This window comes from Pyrus communis, chromosome 9, assembly GCF_041283825.1.
Source record: "Pyrus communis isolate YQ-2024b chromosome 9, ASM4128382v1, whole genome shotgun sequence".
Classification (NCBI taxonomy): domain Eukaryota; kingdom Viridiplantae; phylum Streptophyta; class Magnoliopsida; order Rosales; family Rosaceae; genus Pyrus; species Pyrus communis.
In genome coordinates, this window is record NC_142573.1 from 14,995,636 (window position 1) to 15,018,673 (window position 23,038).

At 36.7% G+C, this 23,038-nt stretch overlaps 1 protein-coding gene across 1 annotated transcript; it reads right to left on the reverse strand.

Moving 5' to 3' along the window:
* Window positions 1-1,695: 1,695 nt before the first annotated feature.
* On the reverse strand, window positions 1,696-4,060 carry LOC137740216 (uncharacterized). The gene is made up of 3 exons (XM_068480053.2): window positions 3,165-4,060; window positions 2,724-2,909; window positions 1,696-2,427 (listed from the first exon to the last, which is right to left on the reverse strand). Exons 1-3 carry the CDS (start codon window positions 3,633-3,635, stop codon window positions 2,143-2,145), a joined length of 942 nt encoding a protein of 313 aa, XP_068336154.2. The 5' UTR covers window positions 3,636-4,060; the 3' UTR covers window positions 1,696-2,142.
* Window positions 4,061-23,038: the final 18,978 nt, after the last annotated feature.

The following is a 23,038-nucleotide window of genomic DNA, read 5'->3' on the forward strand; positions in this document are numbered from 1 at the left end:
CAGAGTGCTATTTATTCTTCTCAGTATGTGTGTAAGCTAAATAAGTCATTGTATGGATTGAAACAAGCTCCCAAAGCTTGGAATGAAAAATTTACAAGCTACTTGCCTAGTTTGGGTTTCAAGTCCTTTTTTGCAGATCCATCATTATTTGTTAAACATACTGCTACTGGTACAGTTGTGTTGTTACTCTATGTCGACGATATTATTCTTACAGGCAGCTCCTCTACAATGATTGATGATGTTATTGTGGAATTAACCAAAAAGTTTGAAATGAAGGATTTGGGCAAGTTGAGTTACTTTCTGGGGTTGCAAATTACTTATCACTCTGGTGGCTTGTTTGTCTCTCAATCTTAATACATCAAGGATCTGTTAAACAAAGTTGATTTGCAAGATTCCAAGCCATGTCCTATTCCTTGTTTACATATCACCGAATTCTTAAAGATGATGACACTCCATGTCACAGTCCAGAGCAATACAGAAGCATTGCTGGGGCTTTGTAGTATGTGACTTTTACAAGGCTAGACATAGCCTTTTTAGTGAATCAATGCTGCCAATTTATGCATAATCCCATGAATTCTCATGTTGTTGCAGTTAAGAAAATTCTTAGATACCTCAGTGGAACAATAGACTATGGTCTGAGTTTCAAACCTGGAAAACCACATTTGCAAGCATACAGTGATGCAAATTGGGCGGGTGATCCTAATGATTGCATATCAACTTCTGGTCATATTGTATATTTTGGTTCAAGTCCAATATCTTGGGCTTACAAGAAGCAACACACTGTGTCAAGATCTTCGACTGAGACAGAATATAGAGCATTAGCTATTGCAGCTGCAGAATTGGCCTGGATTAGACAATTATTGTGTGATCTTCATGTTTATGTGTTCACTGCACCAGTGATTTACTGTGATAATATTTCAGCAATTGCTTCGAATCCAGTGTTTCATTCTCTAGTGAAGCACATTAAAATAGATTATCATTTTGTCAGAGAAAGGGTGGTTCGCGGAGATTTGAATGTTTGTCATGTGTCCTCCAAAGAATAGACCAAGGGTCTTGCTGCACCTTTGTTTCAGTCTCATTGTTCTAATCTAATGCTTGGTTGCATTAGGTTCATCCAAGCATGAGAGTGCGGGGGGATGTAAAGATGCATTAGAAGCTTCAGATGTTGAAAAGTGTACGTAGATTAGGTTGCTAAGTAGTTAAGTTTGTTATTAGTAGTTAGCTTACTTAGTGACTAAGGTAGCCTTGTCTATATATATATATATATATATATATATGCAGTTGTTGTAACTCATTTCATTCATTCAATTCAGTACATACAAGATATAATTCCTTTCTCTCTCTAAACTGCTATTCTCTCAGATTTCTCTCTCTCTATATCAAGAACATATATGATGAAGATTTCTTTGTATTCTGACATGTAGTACCATAAAACAGAAATTGATAGAGAGTGAGAGAAATACTTGTTGAATTTTTCAGGTCGACGGGCCGAGGGTCCCACTTCAACAAAACTGACTCGATAATTAACATCTGCCCAGTCTGTCAAGTGTGCAATGTTATCACAAAAGGTTTCGATATTAATTGGAGTGAAGTTAGGATATTAAAACTCTTCTTTTCACAAAGATACGACTGATGTGAGATATTTCAACAAATACTGCAGTGAGAGAATTAGTGAAGAAAAAAAAGAGAATGGTATTTTAGGAGAACGACTTGATGGGTTGTCTATTCACATAGCCTTCAATAGATACATATTTCAAGTTGACTACGTACAACCACTCAAAAAATTGTTCTGCTCGTCCAAAACTCCCGTCTTTAAAAACATACATTCAACATGCATGACACAATTTCAAACAAACCTATTTACATTTATTTTACAGAAAATCATAACTAAATCAGTGACATGAATTTGGAGCAAAAAAGAAAAAAAAAAAAAAAGAAAAGAAAAGAAAAAAAAAACACCAGTTACAGGAATTATTACAGTAAAGAGTTCACGCTGGCCAAAAAAATGCTTATTTTTTATTTCTTGAAAAAGGATGTAATATGTGGAATGAACAACTCAACTCGGTTAGCAGTCCCTGGCCAAAAAGTAAATTGCAGTAAATTCTGAACTCGATTTTCACAAGAACTCACAGAAGGGGATCATCAGTCATAAGCGCATGAAGTCTTATTGAACTTGATGGGTTTGGTGACAGTGGGATCCAAAACCAAAGGACAAGAGATTCGCCTTCGACGCTTCGTTTTCACTAGCTTCCCTACCACGTACGCTCGAGACCGGATTTCAAATTTTAAGGTCAACGGAATTGGAACCAATGCACCAGTCTTTGAGTACGTCAAACTTGATCCAGCCCCGTATAGAGGAACCTTGGTTCCTTGCAAGTTTACTGATATAGTTCGGAGGCTGTTTCTTGGCTGATAATATTTCTTCAACTGCGATAACAAAATCCAGAAAATTTTGTAAGTTGCTCGACTATATGAATCAAGAGTCAAGACCGAACGTTTATAGTTCGGTAACATTATGTCCTTGTACAGTAAATTACTTCGTCCGAAAATTGTCAATGGAACTCGAATGGTAAGCGGCCAAAAAACTCAGGCGCACATATGAAAATTTGAAACTCGAAGCACCAACATGTGAGAACACAGAAACCGAAATAGCAGAGTTTACCCTATACATTCATAAATTTTCTTAGAGATTAAAATTGTAGTCATGGAATAGCGAATCCAACCTGACCAATTGCTACCGCAATCTCTGAATAGAGGAGACCGATAGGTGAGGAGGTAACATGAATGCCGAAAATTGAAGCGGAGTTGCGTACACTGAGTCTTAATGAGCCATTCACCGTCACCAGCTTTGTTGGAACTCCACTGAAGTCTGAACCCTCACCAATGTAGAAGTTACTGATATCCAAGCTCTGCAAGAATCACAAGTCCTCCGTTAGATCGAAACAATTTCATCCTATTGAAACTGCATAGTTCCCATTTTTCCTGCTACATTCCTTGAATTGAAGAACCCCAGACACCCTTTTCGGGTTTTCCAAATTACAAACTAACTATGGAAAAACGACTTAGACAAAATTCAGACAAAATTCAGCATCAATTTTTTTTTGTGTAATAAATATTATGGGCATCTTGAACAAAATATTACACTAGTTCAAAAATTGGCTTACCTTAACTACAACTTCTGGTTTGTAAGGCCTGCTTGCACCCCATATGATCAAGCAGAAGACAGTGAACAACACCACAAAGCTAAGAAGAGCAATCAAGACCTGCACACGCCGCGAAAGCGACTTGTCGTTGAAGTCATCATAACCCCCTTCCTCCATAATCACCTTACATTCCGGCCACCCCTTGTCATTCCTCGGCTTCCTACCGCCTTTTCTACCGGAGGATGACCTGAAAATCCCAGAGAATCGGCTCGCGGAGGAGTTCCTCGAGTGGCGGCCGAAAGAGGGGTGTGAGGGTGACTCCATGGGGCTGTTGTTGTACATTGGAGTGGCATGCATTGACGAGGACTTGTCCCCATCGTGTGAGTCCCTTGAAGGGCTCTGCACATAATACACAGGTGCCTTTGGGGACCTTGATGGTGATGATGCAGCTAAGCTTGTGACATCAGACTCAGATTTTGTTGAATGCATCATTGCCTGATTAGTAATAACTACGCAGGATTTGAATTACAAACTTACAAGTCAAAGTTTTGTGCCAAAAAATTCCACCACAAATTTGGAAACTACACAAGTGAAAAGAAACACAGAAATTGAGTGGAATTTCACGAAAGATTAAAACTTTCATCAAATTCTTGGGTACCCAGAAAAGGGTTTTGAAAAATATGAGCTGGTTTCCATGGTCGGGTGAGAAACTGAACAAATTGATCACTTGGAATTCAGTACTGGAGAGAGAAAAATAAATGAATAAATTGGAAAACGCTTTCAGAAAATTTCACCAGAAAACTACTTGAACGGATGAGACGGTGATAAAAAAATCAACAGCCGCCACAAATCAATGTGTTTCTCTGTGTGTCGGTAAGAAAAGGAGAGAGAGTGAAGTGACGCTTTTGTTAAGAACCAATAAGAAGCTGTGCCCTCACATGTTATAAATTGATCAAAGGATAGTGTCGGCAGCACATATAATATTAGAGAAATACTAAAATGGCTCTGACGTGATTTTTTATAAACTATATTAAATTTTAATGATAAGGATAAAATAAAGAGTAATGTGAATAGTATCAATATTGAATTTTTAGTATTAAAATATGATTTTTCGTTAAAATGAACAGTACCACGGACTTTTCGTTAAAACTTTATATTTTATAATATTAAAATAAAAATTCTCTTACAATTGAAATATTTGTAAATTTTTTGTCACCTCATATTTTGGAAACAATACTTTATAATGTTGAGAAATTATGTCAAAAATATAATGTGACAAAAAAATTATTAAGAATCTCAATTTGAGAGAATTTTCTTAATATTTCTCATATTATTATCATTACTATATTATTTTATATATACTGGTGTAATTATTTAATCATGATTGTAAATATTATAATAGTATTTGGTGGTATGTGATAAGGATGCTGCTTAGCTGACCAAAAAGACAAAAACAAATGGCATTATTTATTTGATGGGATTTTTTTTTTTAACAACCTACCTAATTTTGATTTGGAGCCTAGTGTTTGTGTTTGTTTATTTATTCATTTCTTTCTTTTCTGTTTAATATTTTATTTTGCTCGCTGAGGTACTTTTTAATATTTCCGAGTGGTTGTACTTTTTTCTTCTACAACATGGTTTATTAAATGGAAGAAAACAGCTCACTTGTATATTTAACGTTAATGCATTTTTCTGGTGTACCTGGAAAATGGTTATTTGTCAATGGGTGATTAAATTTCTAATACAATCGAGACATAAGAGGTAGGAGACTTTACGAGCCACGCTGACGGAAAAAAAGAAATAATGTTTAGTTAATTCAGCAAAAGTCGTTTAGTCAATCAACAATAGCAAATGATAACTGCACAACTCGTAATACTTTATAACCACAAGTTTTTATAAAGTTCAATCGCGAAACGATCTCATATGTTATTTGATTCTTTTCTCATAAATAATTTTTATATAGTAATTTATAATATGAATTATTTCAGCCATAAGTATAAAGTTTAGTCAATCGATTATGAAATGTTTTCAGAAAGATTTCCTCTCATTGTTTGATTAGCTAGGTATTATTTAGAAAGAAAAAAAAAAAAAAGAGAAAAAACCGGGCACTAACCCAAATGAAGATGGATTGTTTGCCTTTCTATTTTTATACTCTTCTTATATCCTCCTGTTTGTGTGGTTACGGTTAAGCTGCGTCAATATTTTATATACCTATTACTTTTTGTTTTATTATTTCTATAAAAAATTAATATAAAATATTGACGTGCTTTAATCGTGACCATACATTACAGAAGAACATGTGAAGAGTATAGAAATAGAAGGGCCACCTTCGACCCAAATACACGTGGGCTACGTGCTAAGGGTTGGGTGGGACTGAGAATGACGAAAGTCAATAGGTAATTCATTACTAGTTGCCCAAAGCAACGAGAAAAGAAAAAGGAAGTGATTCCAAATTTAAAAATGCTTTTAAATAGCATTATTGTTAGTAGTGTTATAAATGTAATAAAATATCATCTCGATCTCCTATTTATATAGTCGATATTGTCTCATGTTACCAATAGAAATTAGTTTTAAAACTAAGGAAATTTTCATCTTTTTGTTTTTCTGTGTTTGGTTTTTGGCCTTTTATTGAAAGGTGGATCAATAAAAGTATCGATATATTGCTGATTACTACAATTTTGTTAATATTGTCAATTTACAACAATAATAGTGCTGTTTGAGAACTTTATTATAATAATTTGAAAGACCTTAAGAATATGGAATTTTTTTTGGTAGTTTACGGCAGTAAATTTGTTTTTTTTTTTTTTTTTTTTTTTTCTATATATAAACAGAGTAGCCTAAAAGGGTCAAGAATTTAAAATACCACAAATTGTTCCTCTAGAACTCTAAAAATTACAATTAAATTAAAATGAGTTAAAATAGTAATTTTTGTTGCAGTCATATTTAGAATAGGAATGTAATTATGTAAATCTTATGAAATCTGGGAAAGTATTATATATTCCTATTAGGATTAGATTACCTATTAAATGTTGTAATCCTAAAGGGAAATGTTTTACCCTTTCTACTACTATAAATAAAAGTACAATGGGTGAATCAAACACACCCATAATTACACATCTCTCTCTTTCTCTTTACTATTGCCGCACCTTTCTCTCTCTCTATGGCCTCCATAATTGTTCAGTAAATTATGCCTACAACACGTTATCAGCACGCTCTTGACGCTGCACTAAAGAGAGTTTATTCTTCAATCAGGGGAGTATTATGTTCTAATCATTCTTATTATGATTAATTTATTATTTTATTGAATTAATCTACATGCTATTTATTCAATTTCATTTTTCTATGTTGAAAGTGATACAACGCATTGGAGATGCAATTTTGGCTTTCCGAGAATGATCTTCTACAAATTCAAAGGCTTTTGTTGTTTTCTGCCAATCAGGTATGCTTAAAATAAAGTAAGATATTTGAAACGACCGTGAAGCATGAAAACACTTCCCATGATGCATGAACCCCTCACATTTATATTTACCTTCCGATATATATATTGTATATGTTCATATATTTTGTCAATATATATATATTTTATGCTATGTGAAATTTGTGAGTCAAAGAAACAAAATAAAATAGGCAATTTTGGGTATTTTTTCCAAACCCTAACCGGAAAAAAAAGGGAAACCAAGCATGATTTTTTTTTTTTTTTTGGTTCTAAAAACCCTAGAAATCTGAAGAGAAAAAAAAGGGAAGTCAATAAGTTGCGCTTAGCTGGCTTGAAGCCAAGCCAAGAGGCACACCTAACCTGGTCCAGACATTAGGCTTCTGCCTTCAGCCAACACTTGGCCTGCCTCCCTTTTATCTCTGTAGCCTGCAGCTGCATCCTTAGATCAATGACTTGGCCCACTCGTTGCTCTCTCGATGCAGCCTGCACTAATTCGTGCCATCTCATCTGTGCACACTGGGCTTTTGCTCCCTGGCCCATGTTGCAGCAGTATGACTGCTGCTTGTGATTTCTTTCTCTCGGCCCCTGAGTGCAGCAAGCTTCCAACCTTGGTTTTTATAGGCTGCCTATAGCAGAATCACACGGCCCATAATATCACAGCAAGCATGCAGCTTGCTTTTCAAGTTATTAGGCTACCCAATGCAGCCAACCCGAGCCCAAAATATTTTTGGGGTTATATTTTTCAAATCCAATGCTAATTTTTAGCATTCTAAATAATTTTAACCGAATGTTATTATTATTTTTGCTTCTACAATTGACCCTGTATGGCTTGATTTATTGAATTAATTAAAAGTGACCTGCAGTCCATTAATTTGATAATGAATCCAAAATTATTGACCTGAAGTTCACTTTTGGACATTAATGATTCAATATTTTATTACTGTTCTTTGAACCGTTGACATCTTTTCGTAGTCCCGAAGCGCTCACACTTGAGTTCCCGAATAACCTCAAATCCACTACACTTAAATCAGCATATTGCATTCTGTGTTTCTTACAGGAACCTCTCATTATGAACTAATTGTTCATAAAACTAAATTGAACCTGAAGTTTAAAATTTAGTGCCTTTGAAACCCGAAGTTTTCATAAAACAATACACCCATGAAAACCCGACGTTTTTCATGAAAACCATGTCTTACCACTCGAATGTTCTAACTTTGATGCTTTTGGTTGATTCATTCCCATAGCACTAATCACAATTTTGTTCCCTCCAATTCAGTGGATTGTCGAACTGTAACAAGTTCGATTTTCCTGATTTGGACGTTTCTAATAGAAACCACTTTATGTGGGGTACAAGATGTGAATCTCCACTTGACTATCAAGAAGCTGAGAAACCATTGAAGCCAATAATGGCAAGGAAGAGCTGATTAAGCTTCCGCCATGATCTTCATTCGAATACTTATGCCCGAAGCATTATCAAGGGAAATACCTCCTGAACGAGGATTCCATGGCTCTTTGGCTCGCTCCTATGGACCGTATGATCATGCGACATATTGCCCGAAGCGCGTCATGATTACGTCCATGAATAAGTACAATTCTAAAGTTTATAAATCTGATCGAATTTTGACTGGAGAATATTTTTCTCGTCCTTCCATGTTTCTAACTCGCCCCTGAAACAGCAATGTAGAAAGATGAAGTTTACCAAATTCTCAGATTTGATTACTACCACAAACGCGAGAGAAAGGTATAGACCCAGTCCGGCTGGAGTTTACCGAATGGCTTGACCCAGTTCGGTCAAAGCCTAATCGAATGGTGATGCACTGCTTTGGCAGGGATACACCGAATGGCATACTCTCGCACAATCTAATTTGGAGTTTGTTTTTACAACATATGGTATAATCAGGGTTTGCCAAGGTGTGGCATTATGCCCGAAGCATGATCCTTCGCACCTAAGACCTAAAGCTTCAAGAATAAGGGATAGTATTCCCAAACCTCAACCTTGCAGAATCTATTTCCATCTTGATGGAATAGATCATTGGTTATGCACCTGTTCGTGCCCCTACCAATGTTGTTGAGGAGTACCATTCTACTAATCAATATGTGAGAATAATTTTGCTCCACCAAACATCGTTGGAAAATCAAAATTTTGACATGGATAGCTTTGTTGGCCAAATCCCCTTTTTAAATCATTTACTTTGTGAACACTTTCCCATCTTCTTGGATTCAAGCTTGGTGTATGTTTTACTTATGGATAATCTTATTGACATTGTCCTCGACTATAAGTTAATTGAATCATGTTTCTTAATACATGTGACTGATTCAATTAAACACGTGATTAGGTTGGAATATGGGAAAGTTAGTTGTCTAGATGAATGCGTACTATACACACTAACTTTACACCTAAATCACATCTCTAACAATGGCTTCAGGTCTATCCAACCTGATTAAGAGCATTAGCATGCTCCTTGTTGTATGAATGGTACTGCATCACCATTTAAGGGACCTTAAATTCTCCATGACGTTGAGTTTTTAAGGATATTCGAGATGACAATGATCATGAATGAAACCATTAAAGAAAATAAAGTGAAATATCTTTGCACCACCTCCAAAAATAAGCCTGAAACTTTGATTTGGGGCCAATGGATTGTCTCCCAACTCGGAATACACCACATGTGGCCGGCTTGGAGCCTGGTGATTGAGCAGTTTACTTGTTTTGGCATGGCCATTTGGGACACTTAGGTCGATCAATGATGCTATAACGCATCTCCTTACCCGAAGTAAGGATTTTGTGCCTATAAGCACACTTTGCCAAAACCTGCTTGTTTTGGGAAACTTGATTTCTAAATCATCCCTCGCAAAGATATGAAATGACTCTCTTTTCACAATGGATTCAAGGGAATATATGTGGACTAATCCAACCAAAATGTGAACCATATAAATACTTATGGTTTTGGTTGATGAATCGACAAACTGGTCACATGTTTGTCCACACACATTGCTTCTAAACCTCATGGCCGATTATGGGTTCACCACTTTATTTATCCCTTAAAGTCCGGGAGATTGGATAATGCCGGAGAGTTTATATTGACGGTTTTCGATAAAGTATTGCATGTCGTTTTGGGTTTCTAATTGAACGTCGAATCCTCATGTTCACTCCAAATAGCCTCGCCTAGTGATCATAAAGTGCAATTTAAATGATTGCCCGAATTTCGGTGAACATACCAAGTTTTCAGTTTGTACCTAGGGCTATGCAATCCTTGTACGCAGTTATGTTGGTCTGCCTTAAGGCCCATTGCCACCCAACCTATATGACGTTATAGTTGGTTACTAGGTACGAACTTGACGATTTTTGTATTTATGCATTTGGGTTGCATTCCATGCGCCAAGTTGCGCCGCCACAACGTACCACCATGGGTCCTCAAAGAAGGATGTGTATCTTTTGTCGATCATGATTCTCCTTCACATTAGCTCTCTTAGAGCCCTTGCATGTGATCTCTTTACCGCTCATTTACGGGTTGTCACTTTAATGAGACAGTCTTCCCGCCATGGGGGAGATAAGAACGTCGATGTTCCTATAGAACGACGCCAATTTGCGTGGACGTTACCCACTATGTCTCATCTCGATCCCTGTACCACACAAGCGTGATAAGTAAGTGCAATGAATTCTAGATTTTAGAATGTTGCTCCAAATGCATTCCTCTGATCTAGCTAAAGTGACGAGATCATATGCCAGCTGCAAACATGCCTGCAAGGATAGACGTACTTAAAGGACGTCGAGTCAACATCCTTGGAGGGTATGCCACCCCTGTTGGACGGTCCGGTACACCAGCGGATAACCAATCAATCTATCTTGGCCTAGAGCACGATAGATCACTCAGTTCGTAGGATTCACTTCCCTGGAAGAGGAAGACATGTCACAACAATGAATCTAAACTCGATCGCTGTCTTAAATCATTTCCATCTCATGATATTAATCCGGATTTCTCCCAAGACTTAAAGTTCTTGGTCCAGTATACTAGTTTGGAAGGGCTAAATGGAATTGAAATGAGATTATCATCGACGATGCTTTCACTTATATGGTAGTTACCGACATAAATGAAAAACAACGATATCGAACTGTGTTTCGTTGATTAAGTGACAACGTAGAACTGATTGGACAACTAAAGTTACAATCCAGGTTAAATTCCTTACCAAAGTATGTATTGGACCTGTCGTTCCTACACTGCCCAAGGTAACCCTATTGTGTTACAAGTGGGAAAGGAAACGTTATGAGATGAATGAAATAGTGCGATATGATGCACGCCTTATGGCGTAAGGTTTCTCTCAAATGTCCTGTGATTAATAGCAGCATTATGAAATGTGGTTAGTGTTTTCTCCATGGGGATATAGATGCAGAGATTTACATGTAAGTTCCCGAAGAATTACATGGACTGGTTTAAATAGTTCCAAAACCATGGAACACCCTCGTAACTCGTTTTGAAGCATTCACTTATGGATTGAAAAATCTGACGGATGTGGTATACCCATCTACGTGATTATTTGATCAGTCAAGGATGAATTATGCCCTTGCGTGTTAAAATATGAAGTCTTATTACGAATTGCTAGAGTTACAATTTATGTCGTTAACACGAATCTCACTAAGACTCTGGAAGCGCTTGAGAAAACTGGCTCGCACCTGAAGATGGAATTTAAGATGAAGGATCTTGGAAAAAGTTGTTTATGCCTTGACCTGAAGTTGAAGCATTGTTCTGACGGTATTTTGGTCTACCAGTCGAACTCCACCCTAAAGGTGTCACTTTTGAGTATACCTTTGATCGTCCATATGTTATATATAAATGAGACCCTTGAAGAGGTTATGGAATCCGAAATTCCATATCTAAAGTTCAACTTTGCACTTCGTTGTACTTAGCTCATTGTATTTAGATAGGACATCTCATTCGCTGTTGATCTTGGTAAAGATGCAACACCGCGCCTACATGCAACCACTGATTTGGTATTAAAGACGCACCCTGAAGGTACTACATGGGAAAATCCCAAAACATCCCAGCGGATCCAACCCCTTGATCCTCGGAATGATGTTTGCCTTGTTTGTTATGCTGATGCTGGTTACTTATCAAACCCGCACAAGGCAAAATCCCCAAATGGTTATGTCTTTACCGTTAGGGATATCGCAATATCTTGGAGGTCCACTATATGACCTTAGTTGTGAAATCTTCGAATCGTTCCAAGACTCAGCTCACTTCACTACGCCACAAGTGAGACATGGTTAGGAGTTCTATTTGAGCATATTTGAAGTACTTGTTGTGTTTTCATCCACCATTGAGTCCCAACAATGATCTTTGAAGATTATGCCGCATGTATCAACCCGACCAAGCCATGATACATCAACAATGTCAACGCCAAGACATATTGCGTCTACATATACATCAGCAAAGCATCAGGAGATTGAAGTCATGCAATCCGTTCCCAAGACAACTTGGCCGATCTCTTCACCAAGTCATTGCCCAAGTCTACATTTCAGAAGCTCATCCAAGGAATCAGTATGCGTAAATTATCTGAAGTTGAATCGCTTGTAGTTCTCTTATTTAGAAGGTATGTCTAACTTAAGGAGAGTATCTTGAAGCATACTCACATGATCTTAATGTACTGTTTTTCCCTACGATTAGGAGCATTTTTCCCACTGGATTTTTGCTACCTAACTAGGTTTTAATGAGGCACCCATCCCGGGATGATCATACTCCGTTGAGTTCACTACCTTCATCTAGTTTGACGAGCGTTTTAGACATTATGCATATTTTTCTTACTTTTCTTCTTAGTCTATGAGTTTTCCCCATTCCTTGGGTTTTACCATAGCAAGGTTTTTGTGAGTTTTTACAAATGCGTACTTCAAAGTAAATTTGAGACTCGTGATCACTCGTTGTCCCGATGACTTCATCAACTATTCTACCTTATATGCTGAAGAATCTGATGCGATGGTTTGTTAAGTATTTACACACTCAAGAGGGAGTGTTGCAATCATATTTAGAATAGGAATGTGATTGTGTAAATCCTAGGGAATTTGGGAAAGTATTATATATTCCTATTAGGATTAGATTACCTATTAAATGCTGTAATCCTAAAGGGAAAGGTTTTACCCTTTCTACTACTATAAATAAAGACACAATGGGGTGAATCAAACACACCCACAATTACACATCTCTCTCTTTCTCTCTACTATTGCCACACCTTTCTCTCTCTCTCTATGGCCTCCATAATTGTTCAGTAAATTATGCCTACAACAATTTTGTTGTAAATATATATATATATATATATATATATATTTATGTGGCTGTCCGTATTTGTAACGTATTGTGTAGTATTGTTAGTTAATTCCTTATTATCATTAATGAAATTAGAGTTGCTTGGGCTTCTCGTTCAAGTTATTACCCTATGTAAAAGGGTCTAATCATAGTAAGAATAGAAGCTCACACTTCTCCCAATCTCTTTGTTATCTATCTATTCTTTCTTTTCTCTATATTGATTTTCAATGTGTTATCAACATGCTCTCTTAATATAATTATTCTCTTTAGATGTTATATTTTATTTGACCTAGAGTCACCACTTGGTAGAGTTTATATGTACTGGCCAAATACTTCACCATGCTCGTGGGTTAACAAATTTGAAAATTAAATAATTTAAAATTTAAAATTTTAGAAAAAAATAACAAAAACAAAAACCCACATTAGTGGGTGGTTTATGGTTGACGTCTATTTTGTTTTTGAATAATTGAGTGATAAAAAATAGTTAAATAAATAAATTTAATTTACGCAAATGGCCCTTTATCACAGTGATGGAAAGGTATTAAGTCATTGCATGACGACGTGAGTCCAAACCCCGTCTTGATAAAAATATTTAAATAAACAAACTTAATTTACGCAAGTGCTCCTTTACCACAATCGTGGAAAGGTGTTGAGTCATGGCATGACAACATAGGTTCCAACCCCGTCGGTGGCTAATCTAACATTTAATCTAACAAAATCTACCGCTTGATAAAAAAAATTAAAAAAATTAAAACACAAAACAAACAAACTTAATTTACTAAATCAGTTTTTTTTTTTTTAATTAAAAAAATTATTATAAAAACTTAATTTAACAATACAAAGGCCAATTATGTATTTGGCAAGGGACTAGTTCACAATTAAATGATGAACGCACATTGAGTGGTCAATTAGTCTTCATTTCTAAATAAAAGATAGGGAATCTTAATGAAACACTCCGAATAATATTTAAATTTAATCTTAAGGACATTTTCAGTGTGAAATGTCCTTAATGAGTTAAACTCTCTTCTTTATTTACTCTTATGCCATTATATTATTGTTATAACGGGGTCCATAATGATATTGACATTTTTGTCTGGTTTCTCTTATGCTACTTTTTATTTCGTGTTGTCAATGTTGTGCAGCTTCTCTTTTGTTAAATTGTTACAGTACTGTTCATCTCCTTCTACTAGCATTGCCTCTTTTTCTCTATCTTCTTTTACTTTGTAATATATGTTTGATGTTTCTCCTTTGAAATTCTGATGCTTCTAGTAGGCCTGATGATGGACTTTTGTCTTGCTGTAAATATATATTTCTTCTTCTTCTGTTACTAATATTATGTCATACCTAAAATCTTCAAACTCATATAAAGCTAACATTTGGATCCCTCGAAATCTCAAAATATTTTTGTATAAATGAGTCAATCTGTGTGTGGAGATAGAGGATAGTCTAAATGACTCTTCATTAATCATGATTATATGTCTAACTTTCTCCTTATACATATATACATACCAATCTGAAGGACTACTGATAAAACTTATACAAATTTCTTTCTACTATTTTAGATAATTTTCTGCTACTTTTATAAGCTTTTCAGGAAATGATTTTAATTGAGCAATATAGTTAATGAATGTTTTATCAAGATAGCCAAACTCTAATAGTAAGGCTGGGGTAACTTCTACTACATTATGCTTCTTTTGATGCTCGTAACTAAAATTCCATGGGTTAAATTCTCTCATGTTAATTTTGGCCACAACTATGATAACTTGTGGTTTACAAATATAACTCTCTATACTACCACAAAGACATGGTGGATGTATCTTTTTAATAATATCCATCCCTAATTTTGGATCAAAGATGGACTGATACAAAGTACATTGTAACTGTAACTCTTTCATGGATTGTGATGCTTTGCTTAAGATTTCATTTCGCATGTCTAATGACATTATTCTTAATTTTGTTTTTGAAATTTCTTCTCATAAGATATGATCTTTTATTAAGTCTAGTGATATATTCCTAAGAAATCTTTCATATCTTTTTTATTTTTCTTTGTCTGTCATGTGTAGATGCTGCTCATTTATTTGATGCTGCTCCATTTCAATATCTTTTTTTAAGAGCTTAATCTTAATCTCTCTATTTTCTATGGTTTAATTAGCCTCTTGTTCTATGGGTACAATAACCTATTTTTTCTTATTCTTATGCTGATCCGTTTCTATGCATATTTTCAATTCTCTTTTCAGGGTGTTACTTGCCTTCTGTTGCATTATGAGATATTGGAGTTCTTAGTTCATTTTGATGAATTGGTTAAGCAATGCCTCAGGTCTCTAGAAAGGGCTTGGAGGTTGCGTTCAAGAGATGAATATGATGCTGGCTTTGATGAAAATTAAAATTAAAGCTATCAAATTCTTGTTCTAAAGCTCTAATTAATTTTTCATGACCTAACCTCATACTTGGCTGCTGGATTTGAACATTCCAAAAATCATCTAAAGGAATCTGCCGCCTATTAGTGAGTTCTGGTACCTTAGTCTATACCTCAAAGTTGGATTTTTTTTTTTTTTTATTCCTTCAACTATAGTGCCATTAAAGTTAAGGGTGGGTACTAATGGTGATGTTGGTATGCTTATGTTATTTTGGAATCCACTTAAATGTAGAGGTCTACAGTGCATCATTATGCTTTTGAAAGGTGTTATTTTGCCTTGTAGTCTTGTGCTATTTGAGGATGATGATCCACAATATTCTATTCCTGCTCAATGAATAAGCCTTAATAAGATATCAACTAAATGTTCAAAAGAATTGTTAAGATATCATTATGCTATTGAAATGTGTTATTCTACCTTGTAGTCCTGTGCTATTTGAGGATGATGGTCCATTATATTCCATTCATGCTCAATTTTAAAAAATTGGATTAAAACCATTTCCTATAATTGAATCAACAGAATTGACCCATTTTCGAGCTGCCTGTTTATTAGTATGTATCTCATTGTAATAAGAAACTATATTTTGACAATATGTTCTAATTGTAAACACGTCATTATATAAAAATAAAGAAAATGTTTCAAATGAATTAATTATTCCTAAAATTTCTAAATATGTTGTTAGAAATCTTGACTGTGCATCATTAAATTTTCTTGATGAATATCTACAAACTTGTTCATCAGACTTTCGTGACTCGTTATGTATTTTCTGATATAGTATTTCTACCCATCCTAGTGATGATAATCTGTTTCAACTATCTTGTAACTATCATCTAATAGCAATGTCAATGATTTAAGCTTTCTAATTTCTTCTTTTATATTTTGAAATAATTTAATATCTTCACTATTAAAATACTTTTGTCCTGTTTTACTTGTTTTACTATGTAATACTACTATTTTTCTTTCTAAATCAGGAATAAAATTTCTTGCATAATTTAACAATTCTAAAAATGCTTGTAACTGTTTTTATCTTCTAATTTATCTAGAAGTTCTAAAACTTTCTTGGCTATATGATCTTGTAGTTGTATTATAACTGATTTAATATATATTCTTAAAAATTATATATCTTGCCTTTCTAATGCTATTTTATTTTTGCTAATTACAATTCCATTTTTAATAAATTCTTGTAAAACTATCTCTAAGTGCTTTCTATGTTCATTTTTATTTTTATTATGTACTAAAATATCATCTACACAAATACAACAAAAAGTTTCTATGTCTTAAAAATTTGTTCATCTTTCTTTGAAAGATTGAAGGCACATTTTTAATTCCAAATGGCATTACTAACCACTCAAAATGTCATTTCGGACAAGTAAAAGATGTCCACTCAATTGATTCTTCTACTAATCTTATTTGCCTAAAACTTAATTTACAATCAAATTTACTAAAATATTTATTCTCTTCAATTTTGTTTATAATTTCCTCTTTATTTGGTAATTTATAGTTGTCTTCATATGCATTATCATATACTCTTTTATGATTGTACACTATGCTAATTGTCACATCCCGGCCCGGGCCCTCACCACATCCCGGGCTCGACTCCACCTTACCACGATATTGTCCACTTTGGGCCCCTACCACAACCTTACGATTTTGTTTCTGGACACGAGAACTTCCTAGTGGGTCACCCATCCTGGGATTGCTCTCGCGTGATCTCGCTTAACTTCGGAGTTCCTACGGAACCCGAAGCCAGTGAGCTCCCAAAAAGCCTCGTGCTAGGTAGAGCTGGGAATATACATATAAGGCTTACAGGATCCACTCCCCTGGGCGATGTGGGATGTTAACTGACACACCCTGACCTCAATCAAGGCATGCTGGCCGTCACGAGAGGGTGACGTAACCATGTGCGCTGTGCGGAAGTGGTAATGATATCAAAATGTGATTAAAGTAAAGACACACACAACCAGAGCATATGTATTGAAGTACAGTCCAGAAGACTAAGTAATAATTACACATATCATAAAAGAAACCCTACACTGGTGGATGTTTGTCAGAATCACTGTGAAGTCCTCGTGAGCCACCAACACGAACTTTTATCTAGAACCTAGAAGGGCGCAAAACAGAAAGTGTGAGTGGGAAAAAACACAACTTTCAATACCATTTATCTTTTCAAATGCAATAACCCCTAGCTATAAAACCCATATAAGTCTCCCAGAAAATAATACTGTAAACATATATGAAAACTATACAAAGAATAATCAAACCATATGTATGCCATGACAATCTCAACCATGAATAAGTACGCTAGGTGAATTGCACTAATATAAAGTGACATCTCAACTGGAGTCACCTAACGTGACCTGTATGGCTGAATCAATAACTCAACAATTAGATCAAATCCTGCACACGAGTCGGAACCACCTATGTGGTCTGTATGACAAGCTAGGTGTAAATAAGTATGCTCAAGTGCTACGATCACGTGTAGGCTGTGCGAAGTATCACAAGTCACCTACGAGTTGGAACCACCTAATGTGGTCTATACGACAGGCTGGCACCTGTCTTAGATCCAAGGTGAGCGTGTGGTGCGGGAGTTGAACAATCACGTGAAGGCTAAGCCCTATTCTTGGGCGGAGCACTAACACCGGGGTGCAGCAATAATATGCACAACTATATTATAACATATACTAATATATAATGCATATGACATGGTATTTAAAACGTAAAACCATTTAAACAGTTTATGGGAAACATAAGGCATATATATGTGTGTGTGTGTGTGTATATATATATATATATATAACCAAAAAGCCTATTCATTAGTATGTAGCTGGGTCGTAACCCCCAAGTCTCGCCTGGCTACGCTCACCCTCTGGAAATGTCTCGCCTTTCAAAGGTTCTAAAATCAACAAAATATGGTCGGAAAATCTTTCGACCGTCCGTTTAAACCTTCTTAGGTGTCAAAACTAACTAAAACCTTCGTGATCATGTCGAAGAATTTCACACTCCTCATCGAAGCTCGGGTATCTCGAGTTCCGCAAATCCTCTCCTCCAACCCAGGATACGGCTCGACTTGTGAAGTCGAGGGAAGCACGATAATGTTATCCTTACACTTGATCTGTGAGTGTGTGACGATGTTTGAAGGTTAAAAGGTTTAGTCGTACGGACGTGAAGAGAGTTTGAGAAAGGAAGAGAGAAACGGGAAGAAGGGCACGTGTGTGTGTGGCTCATGGAATTGGACAATTTTAAATTGCCTCAAATCCTATTGGGCTGCAAATTTAGGCTAACCATTTGGTCCAAAAACAACCCTACAATTTTAATTGGACCCAAGAAAGTAGGAGGTGAAGTAATTGGTCCATTTCCTTAGCCTGCTTATACATCCACCACACATTGTTACAAGGGCAAAATCATCTTTTCTACGCTTTCGAAGGTAAAAGATATTATAATTCAGGATAGGTTGTCGCAACCTACCCCCTTAAGAAAATTTCATCTCAAAATTTCATACATTAACATAATAACTACTAATATCCATAAAACAAGCGTGGATACATATCTCGCATACGATCCTCTGTCTCCCAGGTTACTTCTTCTACTGAGTGGTTCCTCCATAAAACCTTCACCATGCACATAGTTTTGTTCCTCAGAACTTTATCCTTCCAATCCAAAATCGTCATTGGCTCCTCATCATAAGTCAAATCTGGATTAATTTCTAATGGCTGAGGAGGTATCACGTGTGATGGATCAGAAACATAATGGCAAAACATAGAGACATGAACAACATCGTGCACCTTTGACAACTCTGGAGGCAACTTAAGTATGTAAGCAACTTCACCGACCTGTTCGATGATCTGGTACGGTCCGATATATCGAGGACTTAACTTACCTTTCTTACCAAACCATACAACACCTTTCCACGGGGATAACTTCAAAAATACCCAATCTCCCACATTATACACTATATCTGTGGCATGTCTGTCAGCTAGGCTCTTTTGTCAATCCTGGGCCGCTTTCAGGTTAGATTTAATTACCTGAATATTCTTAGTAGTCTCATCCACAGTCTCTGGGCTCACTAATACCCTCTCACCAACTTTTGACCAACAAAAAGGGGTACGACAAGATTTACCATAGAGTGCCTCGAAATGTGACATCCCAATGCTAGAATGGTAGCTATTGTTATAAGCAAACTCCATCAAATCCAAACGCTTATGCCAAACGTCACCAAACTATGGTATCGAAGATCTCAGCATATCCTCCAATGTCTGGATAGTACTCTCGGATAGTCCGTCAGTTTAAGGGTGATTTGCTGTACTATAAAGTAATCTCGAACCAAGTGCCTCCTGAAATGCCATCCAAAACTTAGAAGTAAACCTAGGATCCCGATCAGAAATGATACTAATCGAAATCTTGTTGTAGTTAACAATTCCTGAGATAAACAACTCAGCTAATCAGCTTAAGGAATGGTTCTCCCGAACTGGTATGAAGTGTGCTGACTTAGTAAGCCGATCTACTATCACCCAAATGTTGTCATAACCATTCCGTGCACAAGGAAGCTTGTACATGAAATCCATAGTAATATTTTCCCGTTTCCATTGGGGAACGGGAAGTGGCTGCATCAACCTAAAAGGTTTCTTCCTTTCAGCTTTAACCTGCTGGCAAATTGCACATCTACTCACTTACTCGACAATCTCTCTTTTCATGCCAGGCCAATAGTAGAAATGCCGAATGGTATGATACATTTTAGTACTTCCACGATGCATTACATAAGCTAAACATGTGCCTCATCAAGAATATCTTTCTTTAGCTCAGCAATATTCGGTACATACATCCATTTCTCCTACATAAGCATGTCATCAGATTCCCGCATTTTGAGGTCTTTCTTTTTCCCTTGTGACACTGCCTGAATTAACTCATGAATTTCTTCATCATTCACCTGAGCCTTAAGTACATGATCAATCAAAATCGGCCTGACCTGAAAGGAGGAAAAAGGAAAGGAGGGGAGGAGCATGAGATCAATCCTGACCTAGTTTCAATCCCATCGACCCGATTCGAGTTCGTGACATCCGGTGTTCTTCCGGCGATCTGGGCGTCGCCACTACCCAAACCCAAGTCCATGACCTTCCTTCTTCCAGTTCCACCTCAAATTTAAGTGATTTTGGCCTTGAAACGGAGAAAGACTCTCGATGGTGAATTCGTCGGCGTCACAGTGGTGATCCATCATTCGTGCAGCCATCAACATCCACCAAACCCACCAAAATACTTCCCTTGAACCCAAGAATCATGACCAATCATTTGTTGGGACGTTGGGGTTTGATTTGGCAGCGATTTGAAGAACACCCATATTAGGGTTCTGGCGAATTCGAGACGAATTGGAGCACTTCCTAGCCAAATTGGACTTGGCCACAAGTATGAAACTTATTCTACTCATTAACATCTTCATTCCTGTACAGTTTGGTAATTTTTAGAAATAGTTGAATTTTCCGGCAAGTTGGGGTGACGGCACGTGGCCAGTGGGCCGCCAATGCCATTTTACGTTAAATCGATATTATGATCTTAGTTTTGATATCCATATGATGTGATTTGAGTATTGTGAATCTAGTTTGATTAAGGTGCGTTACTTGATTATTATAGCAATCGACGATCCGACAGTTGGATTGTCACCAAACTTTGATACGTTATAATACTTAATATTTGAGGATATTAGAAGCTTACGGATCGGGAATTTGACATACGAATCTTCCGAATTAGGACATGTAAGTTATATGTTACACATGATTTGATAATTGTTCTAGGCGCCGATCGTTCGTGACGCCTTGATGTTGTGATAAAGAGTTGTAGCGCGGACTCCAGGTGAGTGGACTTTTGGTTTTCTATATATATATGTATGTATAGTTTACGTTTTTCCCAAATTTTTTTTATAAATGAAATGTGATTGAAATGCCATGTCATACTTGCATTATATTTTAGCATATGCATTGGTGTAGTCATGTATAATGTTGCATAATGCTGCGGAGCCTAGGTAAGTTACAGGTGAATACTTATGATGTTAGTGGTTGTAATGTATATGGTTATGCATGGATGCATTTGGTACTTATTATCCTGCACCCCGATGTTAGTGCTCCGCCCTAGGTCAGGGTCAGCCTTCACATGATCGTTCACCTCCCGCACTGTATGCTCACCTTGGATCCAAGGCAGGTGCCAATTTGTTGTACATACCACATTATGTGGTTTTGACTCGTAGGTGACTTGCGATACTTCGCAAAATCTTCACATGATCGTAGCATTTGAGCGTATTTATTTACACCCAGCTTGTCATACAAACCACATTAGGTGGTTCCGACTTGTGTGCAGGTTTAGAAACATACAAGTCATGTTAGGTGACTCTGGCTAGCATATCATGTTACATTGATTTATTTCACCTGACTTACTTATTTCATTGCTGAGATACTTGACATGACATATACTTGGTTTTCACTACTCTCAAGCATGATTTATATATACGTATGTATTATTATTTTCTAGGAAATTATACGGGTTTTACAGTGAGGGGTTATAATGTTTTCAAAAAAGGTTTTTATTAAAAACTTTATTTCAGGCCCACTTACCCTTGTTTTTGCGCCTCTCCAGGTTTTAGCTGTTGAAAGTCCGTATCGACGAGGATTTGTGGCGAATCTCAGTATAGGTGGCTACCTCGGAGGGTATGATCCTTACCCACACTACTGTACTTTACTTATGCTCTGAGTTGCGTGTGAAATGGGTTTGTTCCCGCTCGCAGTGCACTCTGGTCCTTAGGCACTTTTAGAGTTAAATTTATTCACATTGTCCGCATCATTATACTTTATGGCTTCGTCACCTTCCAAGTGTCGGCCACCACAGCTCGACTTCTCCGTAGCACGATATTGTTCGCTTTGGGCCCCGACCACGCCCTCACGATTTTGTTTTTGGGAACTCACATGAGAACTTCCCAGTGGGTTACCCATCTTGGGATTGCTCTTGCGCGAACTTGCTTAACTTCGGAGTTCCTACAGAACTCGTAGCCAGTGAGCTCCCCTGGGCGATGTGGGATGTTACAATCCACCCCCCTAGGAGGGCCCGACGTCCTCGTCGGCACACTTTCACCCAAGGATTGTCTCTGATACCAAATTGTCACATCCCGGCCCGGGCCCCCATCACATCCCAGGCTTGACTCCACCATAGCACAATATTGTCCACTTTGGGCCCCAACCACGCCCTCACGATTTTTTTTTTCTTGGAACTCACATGAGAACTTCCCAGTGGGTCACCTATCCTGGGATTGCTCTTGCGCTAAATCGCTTAACTTTGGAGTTCCTACGGAACCCGAAGCCAATGAGCTCCCAAAAGGCCTCGTGCTAGGTAGAGATGGGAATATACATATAAGGCTTACAAGATCCACTCCCCCTAGGCGATGTGGGATGTTACATTAATCTTACCTCTCTTCAATTCTAAATGTTTTCTCACTATAAAGGTTGCTGATCTATGTCTAGATTTAGATGGTCTAATTACTTTTAAATTTAACAATTGTTTTATTTATTCCTCAAACTCTTGCTTATCTAACAAACTACAAGGCGTATTAGTTATCTTAATGGCTTAAATTTGGATTAATAATATCTAATTTTGCTAATTTTTTATTTTTGCTCCAAATTAATTGTATGTCTTCTCTTATAATTTTAATTTGTTCTGCTAATTGTAATAATTATTCCAAACTTTTTGGTCTACCTAATTGTAATATCTCTATAC